The sequence below is a fragment of the Macrotis lagotis genome, chromosome 2, assembly GCF_037893015.1.
Source record: "Macrotis lagotis isolate mMagLag1 chromosome 2, bilby.v1.9.chrom.fasta, whole genome shotgun sequence".
Classification (NCBI taxonomy): Eukaryota; Metazoa; Chordata; class Mammalia; order Peramelemorphia; family Peramelidae; genus Macrotis; species Macrotis lagotis.
This window is the reverse complement of record NC_133659.1, coordinates 140,841,706-140,857,330: the sequence shown is the minus strand read 5'-3', so window position 1 is coordinate 140,857,330 and position 15,625 is coordinate 140,841,706. Positions and strand designations below refer to the sequence as shown.

Sequence of the window (15,625 nt, the reverse complement as noted above, 5' to 3'; positions counted from 1 at the left end):
AGAAAAGAAAATAGAAAGGTAGAAAAATTAGGATTTTCATATTGTTAGATATATAATGTCAACAAAATTTAAAAAGAAAAAAATGTTTTTAAAGAGTCAAAAGTGAATTTAATAGTGGGATCTACAGGATTTTGACTAAGTACACAAAAAGTTCTCTCTTAATGTCTCATCCAAATACTTCAACTTAAATTTACTGGTAGCTATTTCAGGGGAAAATGTGGTCTCTGTGATCATTAGCTTGTTATAAAGAAACTTTTTTTTTCTTCTGCAAATGTTTAGAGGGAGGATTAAAGACAATTTATTGCTTGGGTAGAAAGTAATAAAAGTAACAACAATGGAGTGTCTTCTAAATTGTCATCATTTTCTGGAATTACTAACAAGATCAACCCCAGCAGGCTTTTTATGTCCAAAGGAATTGCTTTCATTTGTCATGCTTTAATGTATACTGTATCATTAATCATCTTGCCACTGATATTGGACTGTATTTGTTTCATTGAATTGTAAAAAGTAAATGTTTCATTCAACTGTATATAAGATGAATTCCTTCATCAGAGCTTTGCCACAGACAGGACTTGAGAAGCATATTTATTATACATTTCTCTTGGATAAATTGGCCTTCCAGAGCTGCATAAAAGGATTGGGTTAAGATGTAAGTGCCTGCCTTTTTGTTGTTGTTATTTTTCCAGGAACACAGTATGCACAGTTCTAAAAAGAAAGATGATCTTTTAAACATAAAGTAGCCTCACAGACTCATAGATCATTAGAGTATCAAGGCCTGGAATGTTAGAGATTATCTAGTTCAATCCTTATATGTGATAGATGAGGAAATTAAAGCCTAGAGTGGGTGACTTGACCAAATTCATACCACTAATCACTGAACAGTTAGTTTCTTCTCTTCCCCAATCCAAGGGATACATTTTTTTCTATTTCCATAAACAAAAAGGCTATTTCCTATGAGTATGTATTTGAAAAAGGAATCTTTAAATGAAGCTAAAGAGTGAACTTGTCTTCAAGCACATTTATTAGTTCACAAATAAGAATCTATGAATCTCCCTGATCAAAACCTTCCAAGACTGTTCTTCAGAAAATGAAGTTTTAAAAAATAAGGTGAAAAGCAAATATTAATTATATCATAAGCTCTTACAGCCTAGCAGGATCTGCCTAAGCTTATTTTTCATCAGCTTGGGCTTGCAAGAGAGGTTATTCTCCTGCTTTCATGTTGTCCCCAAAAGGAGACTTTAGAGTTTGGCTTTAGTACTTCTGATAGTCACCATTTTACAGAGCTTTCCATTGTATTTTTTGGGATATGAGTTGTAAGTCCCTCTCTAAAGTTTTTACCGGTTATAAAATTCTCACTTGCTATAATAGGAATTGTTTATTGTTCTTTAACTTGTGTTTCAAAATGTGTTCTCTGTGTCTTTAGAGTAAAAGAAGCCGAGGAAGTGTGTAGGCAGAAAAAAGAAAAATCTCTGTATAAAATAAAGCCGAAACATGACTCTGGAATTGTAAGTATATAGCATACTCTTTGTTTACTGCCTATGGCTTCCAGAACTTGCTCTTAAAATGTACATGAAGATACACATACAGTTAAACTGGACTATTATTTCATTCTTTTCACATTTGTGATTTTCTTGCACAAGCAATTGCTCACACAGAATGCTGCCATTGAGCTGAGGCAAGGGTTTCCAGAATTTTCAGATTGGAAAAGAGGATGAGACCATTGAGAAAAGGGAACTCAAACTTTCTCCATACTTCCCTTTGAAGTTAGAGTAAATGTTACAATTTGATTAGCTTTATTGGGATAGGGAGAAAAATGGGAAATTCCAAATAGTGTTGTCCTTTGCCTGTGACTGTGAAAACTAAATTCAGAACCAAGAGTGGCATTACAAAGTTAGTTGCTTAACAGATGTCAGATAATGAGCTGAATTTAACCACCCAAGTTAAGATTTTCCTTTTGCTCACTTGCTCTATTTACATAATGTGACAAATTATTATTCATGGGGAAAAGGAACATTAAGCTTCACTACTAGTGAAGCAAATAATTTGTATAATGTGTATGTTATGGAGCATGCAAACTGATAATTAAATTATTGAAATTTAGATTATGGAAAAGACATTCATCATAACAAGTTCTGCAGATGATTTTATTTAGGTAACACATTGTATTGATTGTATCATGTGATCCACAACTGAGTTTGATATAATTTTTAGTACAGGAAAAGAAAGCAAATACATAAATAATATCTCTTTAATCAGAATATAATATGCAATTGATATGACAAGCCATTGAGTTAGTATGTTTATTGCATATATCTTGGATTAACACTGGAAATGGACAATGAACTAGACCCAGATTGAACAAAGAACAGAGTAGATTAAGCTAAATTTGGGAAATGTGTGCTTTAAACAATCATAAGCCATTTTCTAAAACAAAACTCATCTTTTCAAATTCTAAATTTTATTCTTCTAGGATTGCTGTGTGACTACATCACTATAATCTCTAAAACAACCCCAAAATTATAGGCACCCCAGAAGCAATGGAAAGATTCATCTTTTGGTTTAGATAAGTTACAGCAAATTACCAAAGATGACTGGATTATAACAAATAACAAAAGAAATCAGCCCAGAAATTTATGATCAGGAAAAGAGATGGAATGTCCTAAAAGCAAATGGATAATTCAAGCATTATACTGATACTTATCTAATGTTAACCATTTAAAACACTCCATTGCAATGCATACATTCTTTATGGGGAATTTATGGCAGCATATGAATAAGAGTCATACATATTGAGACTTTGTAGATAAGCTGCTGTGTCATCTTTGTCTCTGTCATTACATCATCCTCTGAGTTGGAATACCAATATTTATGAGATCATATATAGATTCATTGAAATATTGAATCACACAGTTTAGAAAATGTTTGATGCCACCAAAGACTGAAGATACAAAAATGAATTGGTATATATTTTTAAATTTGAAGAAATTTGACAATTGAGTTTTGTCAGCACTGTCTATAAAAACAAGTTATTAAAATATTCTAAAATGAAATATAATTAGAAAGGGGAAAATATATGTTTAGTAGTCATATTTTACTTACTAATACTAGTTTTATTCCTAATCCTACAAATCATAGTTCATTTAATTTGGATCAAGTTTCAAATTTCAGCTTGAAATGTATTGTGCAGACAACATTTTTTCAGTACTTTGCTTTCTTAATTGAAATATATGTTTAAAAGGTCACAAAGGAAGGGGAGTATTGACTAATATGTTAATTTTAGTCACATTTTTCTGAGACTGATGGAGAAATGTGGTACATAAAATTGGAGGAGGGGCTTGTTGATTTGGGGGCAGAGGCAAATGCCTTTTTTTTAATTTTACAGTAAACAAAGCTGAACATTAAAAGCACTTACTCTCCATGAAAGGATAGTATTTTTCTTGGAATCTATTCCAAATAAAAAAAAATTGTACTTAGTAACATTGAAGGATGTATATAATTACATTTCTTGGAAATGTTGATATCTAACTTTTTTTTCTATCTTGTCTGTTTTCAGAAAGCAAAGATAAGCATGAAAATATGATCACCAAAAGTCAGAATGGATATATCATTGCCACTAGATCAACAAAATTTAGTGTATTTAGAGGGGAAAGGAAACTACATCACTTGGATCATTTTTTTTTCATTTTGACCTAAGTCTAGTTTCTGTTTTCATGACTGATTTACTGATCAATTCCACTGTACTGTGCACAAATTAAATATAAAAAGTAAAATAATTAAATTTATTGACCCAGAAAATAAACTACTTTTTATATTAAGAAAAAACTTATTACATGCAATATGTCCTCCTGTTTATTGGCAATCACTTGTTTATTTTATTTGAGTTTAATTCACAGAATTTTGATGAATATTATCTAATTCTTCATTATGAAAGAAATATTTTATCACTTTTATTTTTTAAGTGTATCTTTTACCAATTTTTCTTTGCCTAAAATTTTAAAATGGGTTTAGTTCAGATAATTTCCCAGGCTAATGACACATCTTTTGGATATATATCTTAACCTTCATGTTACATTCTAATTCAAAACAGTAGTAAAATATTCCATCTCCATTTGGTAATTCCTACAATTCTAGAACAACTCTGTTTCCTAGTATATCAAAATATTTTTCATATGTCATCATTCCCTCAATGGGCATGTACTTCTAGATTTTCTGAAAGATTAAAAAAAAGTCTCCAAAATATTCTTTGCAGGTGGATGTTTTATATCTTATAAAGAGTTCTAGACCTTACAAACTCACGTGGACTTACTTAAGCATTGTTTTTGGAATGGCCTTGAAAGAAAAAAAAATTTTCATCAACCAAAAAAACCAGAATAACAACTTTTACCAATCTTTGGTACAATATTCATTGCATCATCTTACCCATCATGAGCATTATTTATTTATAACAATGGTTAGTAACTGATTTTAAACTGGTCTTCTAATTTCAAGGAATCTATCCACAAGGAATCAGTAGCAAATCCTCCAATTGGTAACCACCTCTCTCAAGATCTTCACCTGTTTCTGAGGACTAATCAGGTTATATGGAAATAGTTTATCTATTTGAGGTTCTTGGTATTTTTTTAACCATGTCTTGCTCTGCTGGTTGGTTTAACTAATATTTAATTAGGGGCTTGAATTATCCTTGATTTTCCCATATTGAAAGCCACTAAAATATCCCTAGTAGTCACTGAAGTATGAGTTATATCTTTTACACATTTTCTCAGAGTAATGTCAATTCTTAAAAAAAACACTATTTTAAAAAATCTTTTAAAAAATCCAAAAATAGGAAATAATGAAACATGAATGGCATGAAATTTAGCACTCAAATGATTTGAACTCTGACTAAATACAAGAAAATCAGCTCAATCCATTTTCCTCTAGCTAAAGACTGATGTTCTAAGTCAGCTTGATGGCAAAAGTAGCACATTAACACAGCCATTAATTCTTCCAAGATGAAACTAGATCAAAATTATTATATTTCCCTTTGTAATTCACAAACCACACTATTTTCAAAAGCAACATCAAAAGTGACACACCTAGAAATAGGCTAGTAGTAATACCTTCTATTTTTATCATATTCTATATTTTATTACTTTTAAGCCTAGGGAATAGTTTTAAAGAAATTGCATGGGCATCATCAACAAAGATTTTGAACCTAGTGGAAACTTAAATCTGAGTTTAAACCCTCAGATTGCAGTGATGTGAATTAATGTTTCCAGTCCCACAAACATCTAGATTCTACCACACTGCTCTGAGTTTCAGAAAGGAAAATGTTACTCCTAGTGAATTCTTTGCAACAATCTCATATCCACATTTGTATTTTGTATTTTAAATATTTAAGTGCTGTCTACCCAGTATAATCAATGCTTTCCCTGCTCTTTGGTTACTCTCCATACTCAAATAATTGTGAAGATGATTATGGGTATTTTTCCCCAAATGTTAAATTATTCCAGATACTGAATGGGGTCAGGAGAGAGAGGAAGGAGGCGCAACCACAACAAAAAGAAACTATTCTTAGCAAATAACAGGAAATCAATGGAAGTTTCTTTTTAATGAGGATATTTTTTACCTAGTTTTAAATTTTCTCTCCTAAAAGAAACCAATGATTTTCTCAGTTAGAGGCAGCAACTTATCCTCTTCATTCCTATTTCACATACTCTCTCAAAAGGACCATTTATCAATATTTTGAAAGAATTTAAATGCTTGATACCCATAAACTTTCATCTTGTGGCAAGAATTGGAATAAAATAAATAATCCCCTGATTAAATTATAATCTACTCTTTAAATTAAAATCTACACTTTATTTGGGACCTGCCACAACACTAAAAGCAACATTAAAAGAAATCAGAAATGTCCTTGGCTCTTTCTGAATTAATAATATAACAGGATAATTTAAAAGATGCAGAATGAGAATAAAGTTATATTTGTTTTCTAACATAATATTTTTAAATTTTTTTCATCTTTCTTTTATGTTTTCTTCTAGCTGAGAAGGAAAAAAAAATTTCTGGGAAAATGGTATGTTGTTGGATTCTTGTTTTGTGTTAAAAAGGGAGAAGTTTTGTTATTTTGAGCCAGCTAGGGAAAACAATTAAAAATGATAGTCTACTTCAATATCACTGATTCATAATCATGTTTGTATTTATGTATAGTCTGATATTCTTATATTTGGGACTTATTTTAAGTGAAAAGACAGAATAGTTTATTTTATAGTCTTCCTGTTTCCCTCAATGACATGTATATTAACCATGCTACAGTGAAATAAGTAAAAGGTCATTTAACAAGATCACTATGTGCAATACTGTATTTAGTGTTTCTATTTCAATTTTTTCTAGAATGTTAATTTATATGAAAATAAAATGAATAATAAAAATTGTTTTCTTATGTTATATGTGTTGTCTAAGAATATCTTTAAAATCTTTAGCTGTATTTTTACACTAAGAAAAAATGAGAAATAAGATCTTACATCTATATTTTAGAAGGAAGAGGAAAGATAAATTTCTACTGCAGACCTTATCATTATTAATATTTTAAAAGCATATATTAGATACTTGTATTTTAGAAGGAATACTAGTTATTCTATTTTTCCATCCATTAATAATGTGTTTTATTAGAAAATGAGTATTATGCACAAATATTAAATATTAGATTCTACATAGCAGATAGAAAATAGTACCTTCCAAAAAAAGAATATAGTTAATAGAGGTTTATTGGAACAGAAATATAAATATATTGGCAAGCATGTGTGCATTCTCATACACACATTAATATTAAAATTGCCTAGTCATGTGTGGAGTGTGGAAGATAAACTCTCAATGTGTTAGGCAGACATCCTGTAGTTCATATGTGTGTGTATATATATATGTATATACATGTATGTAAGTATGTATGTATATAAAAATAAGGATAAGAATTAATGAGACCATAGATTCTTTGGTTTATTGGAGATAGAATAACTATATTTGGTAATTTTTTTTTTATGTTTCTTTGTGTCCATAGCAGATGAGACAATATGAAAGATAGGGGTTAAGAAAGTAGATAGGAATAATAAAAACACAAAGATATTAAGAGAATTGAGAAAAAAGAAAAAAACTGAAAAATTCTAAAAAGAATGCTAGCATTTTTGCTTCCATAAATAAATCCTACCCATGCCATTATTGTTAATACTGATGATTAACTTCTTTCCTGTTAGGGATGTAGGTAATGTGCAATTTTAGATTTATGAGGCTTTTTAGGAAAGGAAAGCATCTTAATCAGGATTTTCATTCTTCTCACCTTGACCTCTGACAGCAAGGAAATACTGAAGTTTCACACTTTTGAACAGGGAAAGGAAATATTATCTTTAGTAGAATTTTATGGCCTTGAAACAACTTTTTATTTATCTGATAAGTACTTGTATAATAATTTTAATAACATTGATTTTTAAGCCACTCTAGGAACCATAATACAGGGTACTATGGTGCCAAAACTATTTTTTGAACTAAATTTGCCATGTATCACAATAAAATCTAGTGCATGAAAAACATTGCTATGATGGTTTGTTCCCAAGTGATCATTTTCCTGATGGAGGCAAATAGCTCTGTTTGTTTTAAAATATTTGTAGAAATAGTGATTCATTAAAATGATGCAAAAAATCTTCTATATCTCTTACTTAATTGTTATTCATTTATTTCAAACTCACAAAGGCAAGAAATAATTCACTTTATGTATGCTTTGAATTTAAAAAATTTTCTAAGTTGAATAACTCTATTAGACACAAGCATCCATGGGTGAGTATGATTATAAGAAAAGTTAATTGCATTAAGTACCGATTACCTGTGTTAGACTCTGAGGGTGAGATTACCATGAATAGCCCCTGTCCTCAAAAAGCATATATTCTATATGGGGATACAAAGTTCACAGAGTATACATTCAAAAAAGAAAAACCACATGATAATAACTAGAATCAGAAAAGGCTTCTTGAAGGAGAAGGCTAAATCTTGAAATAAATTTGGGATTCTATGTAGCAAGGCTATGGAAGAAGGAATATTGTTTGTCACTAGGGATTAAGAAGAGACTGGAACCATAGTATGCAGAATTTAGTCTAACTTTTCTGATATCTTTATATCTAAATACCTTTAAAATCTTTAATTTTTGAGGGAAGGGTGGGCTTTAAAGACTCGGGTAGTTCTTTTTTTTCCTTTTTTTGACTAACTTAACATTTATTTTTTTAATTTATTTTTAAATTTTACAATTTCCCCCCAATCTTGCTTCCCTCCCCCACCCCCACAGAAGGCAGTCTGATAGTCTTTACATTGTTTCTGTGCTACACATATTGAATGTGAGGAGAGAGAAATCATATCCTTAAGGAAAAAATTAAGTATAAGAGATAGCAAAATTACATAATAATAATGTTTTTTGTTTTTTAAATTAGAGATAATAGTCTTTGGTCTTTGTTCAAACTCCACAATTCTTTTTCTGGATACAGATGGTATTCTCCACTGCAGATACCCCCAAAGTATCCCTGATTGTTGCACTGGTAAAATGAGCAAGTTCATTAAGATTGATCATCAAGCCCATGTTGCTATTATGATGTACAATGTTCTTCTGGTTCTGCTCATCCCACTCAGCATCAATTCATATAAATCCTTCCCAGCTTCTCTGCATTACCATCCCTTCTGGTTTCTAATAGAACAATAAAGTTCCATAACACACATATATCACACTTTGTTCAGCCATTCCCCAATTGATGGACATTGATTCATTTTCAAATTCTTTGCCAATGCAAACAGAGCTTCTATGAATATTTGTACCAGTGATGTTTCTACCCTTTTTCATTATCTCTTCAGGGTATAGACCCAGTAGTGATATTGCTGGATCAAAGGGTATGTACATTTTCATTGCCCTTTGGACATAATTCCAAATTGCTCTTTAGTAAGGTTGAATGAGTTCACAGCTCTACCAACAGTGTATTAGTGTCCCAGATTTCCCACATCCCTTCCAACATTGATCATTGTCCTTTCTAATCATATTGATCAGTCTTAGACGTATGAGGTGGTACCTCAGAGATGCTTTAATTTGCATTCCTCTAATCAGTAAAGATTTAGAGCAACTTTTCATATGATTATGGATTGCTTTGATTTCCCCATCTGTAAATTGTCAGGCAGTTCTTGTTTGATGTCCAAATTTTAGATTGAGCTCTGGTGTTTTCATCATGAAATGTTGGAAGTCTCCCATTTCATTAAATGTCCATCTTCTCCCCTGGAAGTGAAGGCTCAGATTTTCTGGGTAGTGGGTTCTTGGCTGCAATCCAAGCTCCCTTTCTCTTTGGATTATCTCATTCCAAGCCCTCTGATCCCTTAATGTTGATGCAGCCAGGTCCTGTGTAATCCTTATTGTGGCTCCTTGGTATCTAAATGGTTTTTTTCTGACTGCTTGAAGGATTTTCTCTTTCTGATAGTTCTGGAATTTGACCACAACATTCCTTGGTGTGTTCATTTTAAATTCTCTTTTGGGAGGGGATCAAAGTATTCTTTCAATAATGATTTTGACCTCTGGTTCTATGATATCAGGGCAGTTTTCCATCATTAATACTGTTATATTAAGTCCAGGCTTTTTTTCTTTTCAAAGTTTTCATAAAGATCTATTATTCTCAGGTTGTCCCTCCTTGATCTATTCTCAAGGTCAGTGGTTTTTCTGATGAGGTATTTTACATTTTCTTCTAATTTTTTTATCTTTTTAGTTTTGTTCAACAGGCTCTTGCTGTCTCATTAAGTTATTAGTTTCCACAGACTCCATTCTTTTTTTAGAGAAGAATTTTCTTCATTTACCTTTTGCAGTTCCTTTTTCAATTGGTCAATTCTATTTTTGAAAGAGTTTTTCATTTGACCAATTGAGGTTTTGAGAGAATTATTTTCTTTTTGAATTTTTCCAATTGTATTTTCCAGTGATTTTTTTCTTTTTGCAAGGTGTTGTCTCTCCCAAATTTTCCAATTGATTTTTAAACTCCTTCTGGATTTTTTCAAGGAAGTCTTTCTGTGCTGGAGACCAGATCACATTCTCCTCAAAGGTTCTAGGCATATCTGAGTTAGGGTCTTTTCCTTCTAGGAATTTTACTATGGACCCTCCTTTTTGCTGAACTTTCTTCATTTTCCTAAGATCTTATGTTGGTGAGGGGCTGGTTCACAGAGATTTGGTGCTGAGATTCCTAGAGGCTTTACTCACTGGGTTTAGTAACTCCAAATGGGCTGGCCAGTAGGCTGTGCTGGTTGCTTTCTCTGGAGTTTCTGTGACCTTAATTTGAGGCCTTCTCCCTTAGCCTGGAGGGGGTAGATGAAGCTGTTGAATATTTTTATCTTAGACAAATGGATGGGTTTTGTCCCAGGGCAAGGTAATTGATCTCCCTATTCACAGCTAAGGGAGGTCTGCTGCTCACACTAGCACCTTGGGGCAGAGGTAGGCTATAATTGTGTTTGTTCTGGGAAGAGGCTTCAGCTGAAATGAAGGTATGGCTGCAACTCTACAGCTCTGAACTCTCCCTTCAGCTCTGCCTGTAAACTTCAGACTATCAGTGCCACATCCTATGCCTCTGCTCCCTAGTTGGCCCACACCACCCATGGCCAATCAGGCTTGCCCCTGATTTTAGGCTTTCTAATCCTGCTGATCAGGCTACTCAAGTTCTCAGACTCTCACCCACCCCTTTACTGATCAGGCTGGGCACACTTTCAGGGTCTGAAGATCTCTCCCACCCCTCCAGTCAGGCTAGTCAAGCTCTCTGGCTCTGACCTCCTGTGCTCCTGGCAGAGTCCACCCTCTGAGCCTGGATCACCCACTATCCCAGAGAACAAACCTTAAGGTAGATCTCCTAGTTTCTCTTTCTGGGTTTTGTAAATCGGATTTCTGTTAAGAGGTTTGTTTCATATTATATGTGAGGGAAGATCAGGAGACTTTAGCACTGTGCCTGACTTCTCTTCACCATCTTGGCCAAAAGTCTGTCAGGAAGATCTTGATATGTAATCAATGGAAAGAAATTGCTCCTACTTATATGGTAAGGGAACTCAGAATGTCTTCTCCCAGAAGCAGGAGCAGGTCCGTGGCATATTTCATGTGGTTGTCTCCATTTTTTTTTAGATTTTTTAAGGCAATGGGGTTAAGTGGCTTGCCCAAGGCCACACAGCTAGGTAACTATTAAATGTTTGAGGCTGGATTTGAACTCAGGTACTCCTGACTCCAAAGCCTGTGCTCTATCCACTGCGCCACCTAGCTACTCCTGGTTGTCTCCATCTTGAATCTGGGCATACACCAAAATCTGATTATATATATATATATATATATATATATATATATATATATATATATATATATATATATTTGATTCTCAAAGAGTTGATTTGTAAGATTTAAAGTACTAAGAAATTTTACAAAAATGTAGTCTATCAAGGGGAAATTAGGGAAATTGGGGAGAATAACACTTCCAGACCTCAAATTATATCATAAGGTAGCAGAGAGGTAGATCAATTGAATAGAGCTCATACAAGAGAATCAGAATTGGAATTAAGTAAATGTCCTTCAATTGGGGAATGGCTTGGAAAAATGTGGTATATGTATGTCATGGAACACTATTGTTCTATTAGAAACCAGGAGGACTGGGAATTCAGGGAAGCTTGGAAGAATTTACATGAACTGATGCTGAGTGAGATGAGCAGAACCAGAAAAGCATTGTACACCCTAACAGCAACATGGTGGTGATGATCAACATTGATGGACTTGCTCATTCCATGAATACAACAATCAGGGTTTGAAGAAACACCAAAGACTATTACCTTTAATTTAGGGCAGGGGGGAACCATTATCTTATTATGTAATTTTGCTATCTCTTATACTTTATTTTTTTCTTCCTTAAGGAATTCAACTTAGATCAATGTATACCATGGAAACATTGTAAAGACTAACAGACTGTTTCTGTGGTGGGTGGGGTGAGAGAAGTAGGATTGGGGGGAATTGTAAAACTCAAAATAAAATCTTTCTTAAAAAAATGGGGGGCAGAGCCAAGATGACAGCATGAAGGCAGCATTCCCCAAGAACCCCAAACCCCCCAAAATCAAAGGATGGCTCTAGCCAAAATTTAGTGGGGCAGAACCCACAGAAAGACTGAGTGATACATGTTCCCAGTCCAAGATAACTTAGAACTTCTGCAGGAAAGGTATGCTTCACCAAGACCAGAGGTTGGGGGAAAAAAAAGCCCAGCCCAGCCTAGAAATGACTGGCAACAGCTTGAAGTGGCAGCAAAGAACTCTGCTGCACCTGGGTGAATGTGGAGTGAGGAGAATAGCCACAGAATCTGCAGCAAGAATCAGGAGAAAGCAGCCTGTGCCCCCAGAGACAATAAGGTAAGTCTTCAGAGATTTCTCTGCTCTCCCTGGGGTGGGACTCTCCTGTCTGCCTACACTCAGATACAGATTGCAGTTTGGGCTTCCATAGTAAGATAGCAGGATCCCTCCTTATGGCCCCAGGGCAGAGGGCAGTGCTGTGGTCATCTACATATCAAAGCACAGGCAAGAGAGCCTAAGACCTTGGAGGAGTAAAGATGGGGTGGTGTACCCCTGAAAAAAAAAAAACAACCCCAAAGCCTTGGAAGTGCTGTAAATTAGTCTTGGGTTGAGGATAAAGAAGAATCTGACCATAGAGAATTACTCTAGTCCCATGGAAGATCAAAACACATACTTAGATGATGACAAAATGGAAGTTCTGTAACCAAAACCTCCAATAGAAATAGAAAATGGTCTCAGACTATGGATGAGCTCAAAAAAGATTTTGAAAAGTAATTAAGGTATTTGGAGGAAAAAGTGGGAGGAGAAATGAGAGCAATGTGGAAAAATCATGAAAACCAAATCAACAACTTGGTGAAAGATATACAAAAAAAGACTGAAGAAAATAATATGTTAAAAAACCAGTTTAGGCCTAATGGGAAAAAAAAGCAAAACAAAAGGCAAATGAGGAGAAGAATGCCTTAAAAAAGCAGAATTGGGCATCTGGAAAAGGAAATAAAAAAGCTCTCTGAAGATAATAAATCCTTCAAATGCAAAATGGAACTAAAGGAAGCTGATGACTTTGCAAGAAATCAGGAAGAAATAAAACTCTTCCAAAAAAGCCAAAAATTAGAAAAAATGTGAAATATCTCAATGGAAAGACAACTGGCCTTGAAAATTGATCCAGAAGAAATAATTTAAAAATCATTGGGCTATCTGAAAGACACAACCAGGAGAAGAGCCTAGACTTCATTTTTCAAGAAATAATACAGCAAAATTGCCCTGAAATCCTAGAAGCAGAGGGTAAAATAGAAATGGAGAGAATTCACTGGTCACCCCCTGAAAGGGATCCCAAAAGAAAAACTTCCAGGAATATTATAGCCAAATTCCAAAACTCCCAAATCAAAGAGAAAATTCTAAAAGCTGCCAGAAACAGACAATTCAACTACCGATGCTCCATAGTCAGGAATACACAGGATCTGGCAGCATCTACATTAAGGACTCATAGGGATTGGAATATGATATTCCAGAAGGCAAAAGATCTTGGTTTACAGTCAAGAATCAACTACCCAGCAAAACTGAGCATCCGCTTTCAGGAGAAAAGATGGACTTTCAGTGAAACAGGGGACTTTCAGACTTTCTTATCCAGAGCTGACCAAAAAGTTTGATCTCCAAGTCCAGTTTGCTGGTGAACCATAGAGGGGGTGGAAGAGAGGAACTAACTGTGAGGAATTTGATGATGTTGAACTGTTTGTATTCCTGCATGGGAAGAAGATATTGATAACTCATATGAACTTTCTCATTTACAAGAGCTGTTAGAAGGAACATATGTAGAAAGGACATAGGAAGGAGCAGAATATAATGGTATGATGTGGTAAAGGGATGGAGTCAATGGGCAATGGGGGGAAAGTACTGGGAGGAAGGAAAAGGAGATGAAGAAGCTGAAAGATTTCACATAAGAGTCAAGAAAAAAGCTTTTTCAATGGAGTGGAGATGGGGAAGGCAAGGGGGGGGGGGGGGGAATGAGTCAGACTTCATTCTCATCAAAATGGCTCAGGGAGGAAATAACATCCATACCTAATAGGGTGAGGAAATCTGTCTTGCCCTGGAGAAGGATGGGAGAAAAGGGAAGGGATGAGGGGGAATGGGGGGAGGGAAGGGGGGGATAGGTGATAGACGAGAGGGAAGATCAAGGGAGAGGGTACTCAGATACAACACACTTTTGGACAGGGCCAGGATGAAAGGAAAGAATAGAATAAATGAGAGTGGGGAGAAATAGAGTGGAGGTACAGCTAGTAATAGCCACTGAGGGAAAAAATATTGAAGCAACTTCTCTGGTGGACTTATGATAAAGAAAGCAACTCACCCCAGACACAGAGTCATTGAAATCTGAACACAGACTGAAGTACATTTTTTTTCTCTATATTCTTGAGGCTTCCCATCTTCTTAGGGGGTTTATGTTTATTCTTATATTTACTCTTATAACATTCAATTTACATCAATGTATGGCATGGAAACAATGTAGAGAGAGACTGTCAGATAGCCTTCTGTGGGGGAGGGGGAGGGAAGGGAGGAGGGGGGAAATTGTAGAATTCAGAGCCTTGCAAAAATTATGGGTACCTATTACTATTATATATAATTGGAAAACAAATAAAATGTTTAAATGTTTAAAAAAAAGAGAGAACCAGAAACAGTGCGACTTAGATATTAGCTAAAATCAAAATATAGATTACTTAGGAAAGAATCCTTATTCTATTTTTTTAAAAAGCTGCTCAGAAAACAATTGGTCTCAGAAAAATTAGTCTTAGACTAACATTTCATAGTATTTCAAAAGTATTCTAAATAGATATAGATTAAAAAATAGGAGAGGAAATGATATAATTTCCTCCAATGTTCTATCCATTGGGCCACCTAGCAGTTTCTAACTTAGATGATCCTGGTCTTATCACAGAACATGAAGAAAAAATTCTCTGAAGAACTGCAAACTATTGACAATATATGAAAAAATCCTTAATAAGAAAAACACAAATGAAAAGAATCCCATACCCTGAAAAATTAGAAAAATTGAAAAAGATGAGAATATTTAATGCTCCAAGAATTGTGGAGAGGAAAGTATACTAGCTCATTTGTGATGGAGCTTTGAATTAGTTGATTGGTTCTTGTACTTTTCCATCAAAGACCTAAAAGACATCACTATATTAGATAGAGACAAATTACAGTGTGCCCAACTGTGACCGATCAGACCAAAACAAGCTTGGAATGCTCCATCACAGGTTGGCAACAAATAGCTGATGTGAACACCTGGGGTGGCCACTCTAAACTTACATATCTCAGGTTTACTTTAAACTACTTCCATTCTGCCTTCCTCATAGAACTCAGAACCCACATTGATGAGGGCATGGATGCTGGACAGTTCTGTTCAGTGTCTCCCATGCTACACAATCAATTCTAAAGTTCTTAAGAGAGACCTCCAGGATGTCTCAGTATCATTTTCTGAGGTTGCCTTGTAAGTGCTTGACCTGTGTGAGTTCTCCATAAAATAGTCTTTTTTTGGCAAGCATATCCCTGGCATTCTAACAAT

The 15,625-nt window shown here is 34.4% G+C and overlaps 1 protein-coding gene across 1 annotated transcript in view; it reads left to right on the top strand.

Annotated features, from left to right (window-relative positions):
* Positions 1-6,362, top strand: part of FMN2 (formin 2) — a 463,537-nt gene extending 457,175 nt beyond the window's left edge. Inside the window, exons 17-18 of the mRNA XM_074222920.1 lie at positions 1,424-1,505; positions 3,554-6,362. Of these exons, the coding sequence (XP_074079021.1) occupies positions 1,424-1,505; positions 3,554-3,580 (109 nt within the window). The 3' untranslated portion in view covers positions 3,581-6,362. The remainder of the gene's footprint in view (positions 1-1,423; positions 1,506-3,553) is intronic.
* The last annotated feature ends 9,263 nt before the right edge of the window (positions 6,363-15,625 follow it).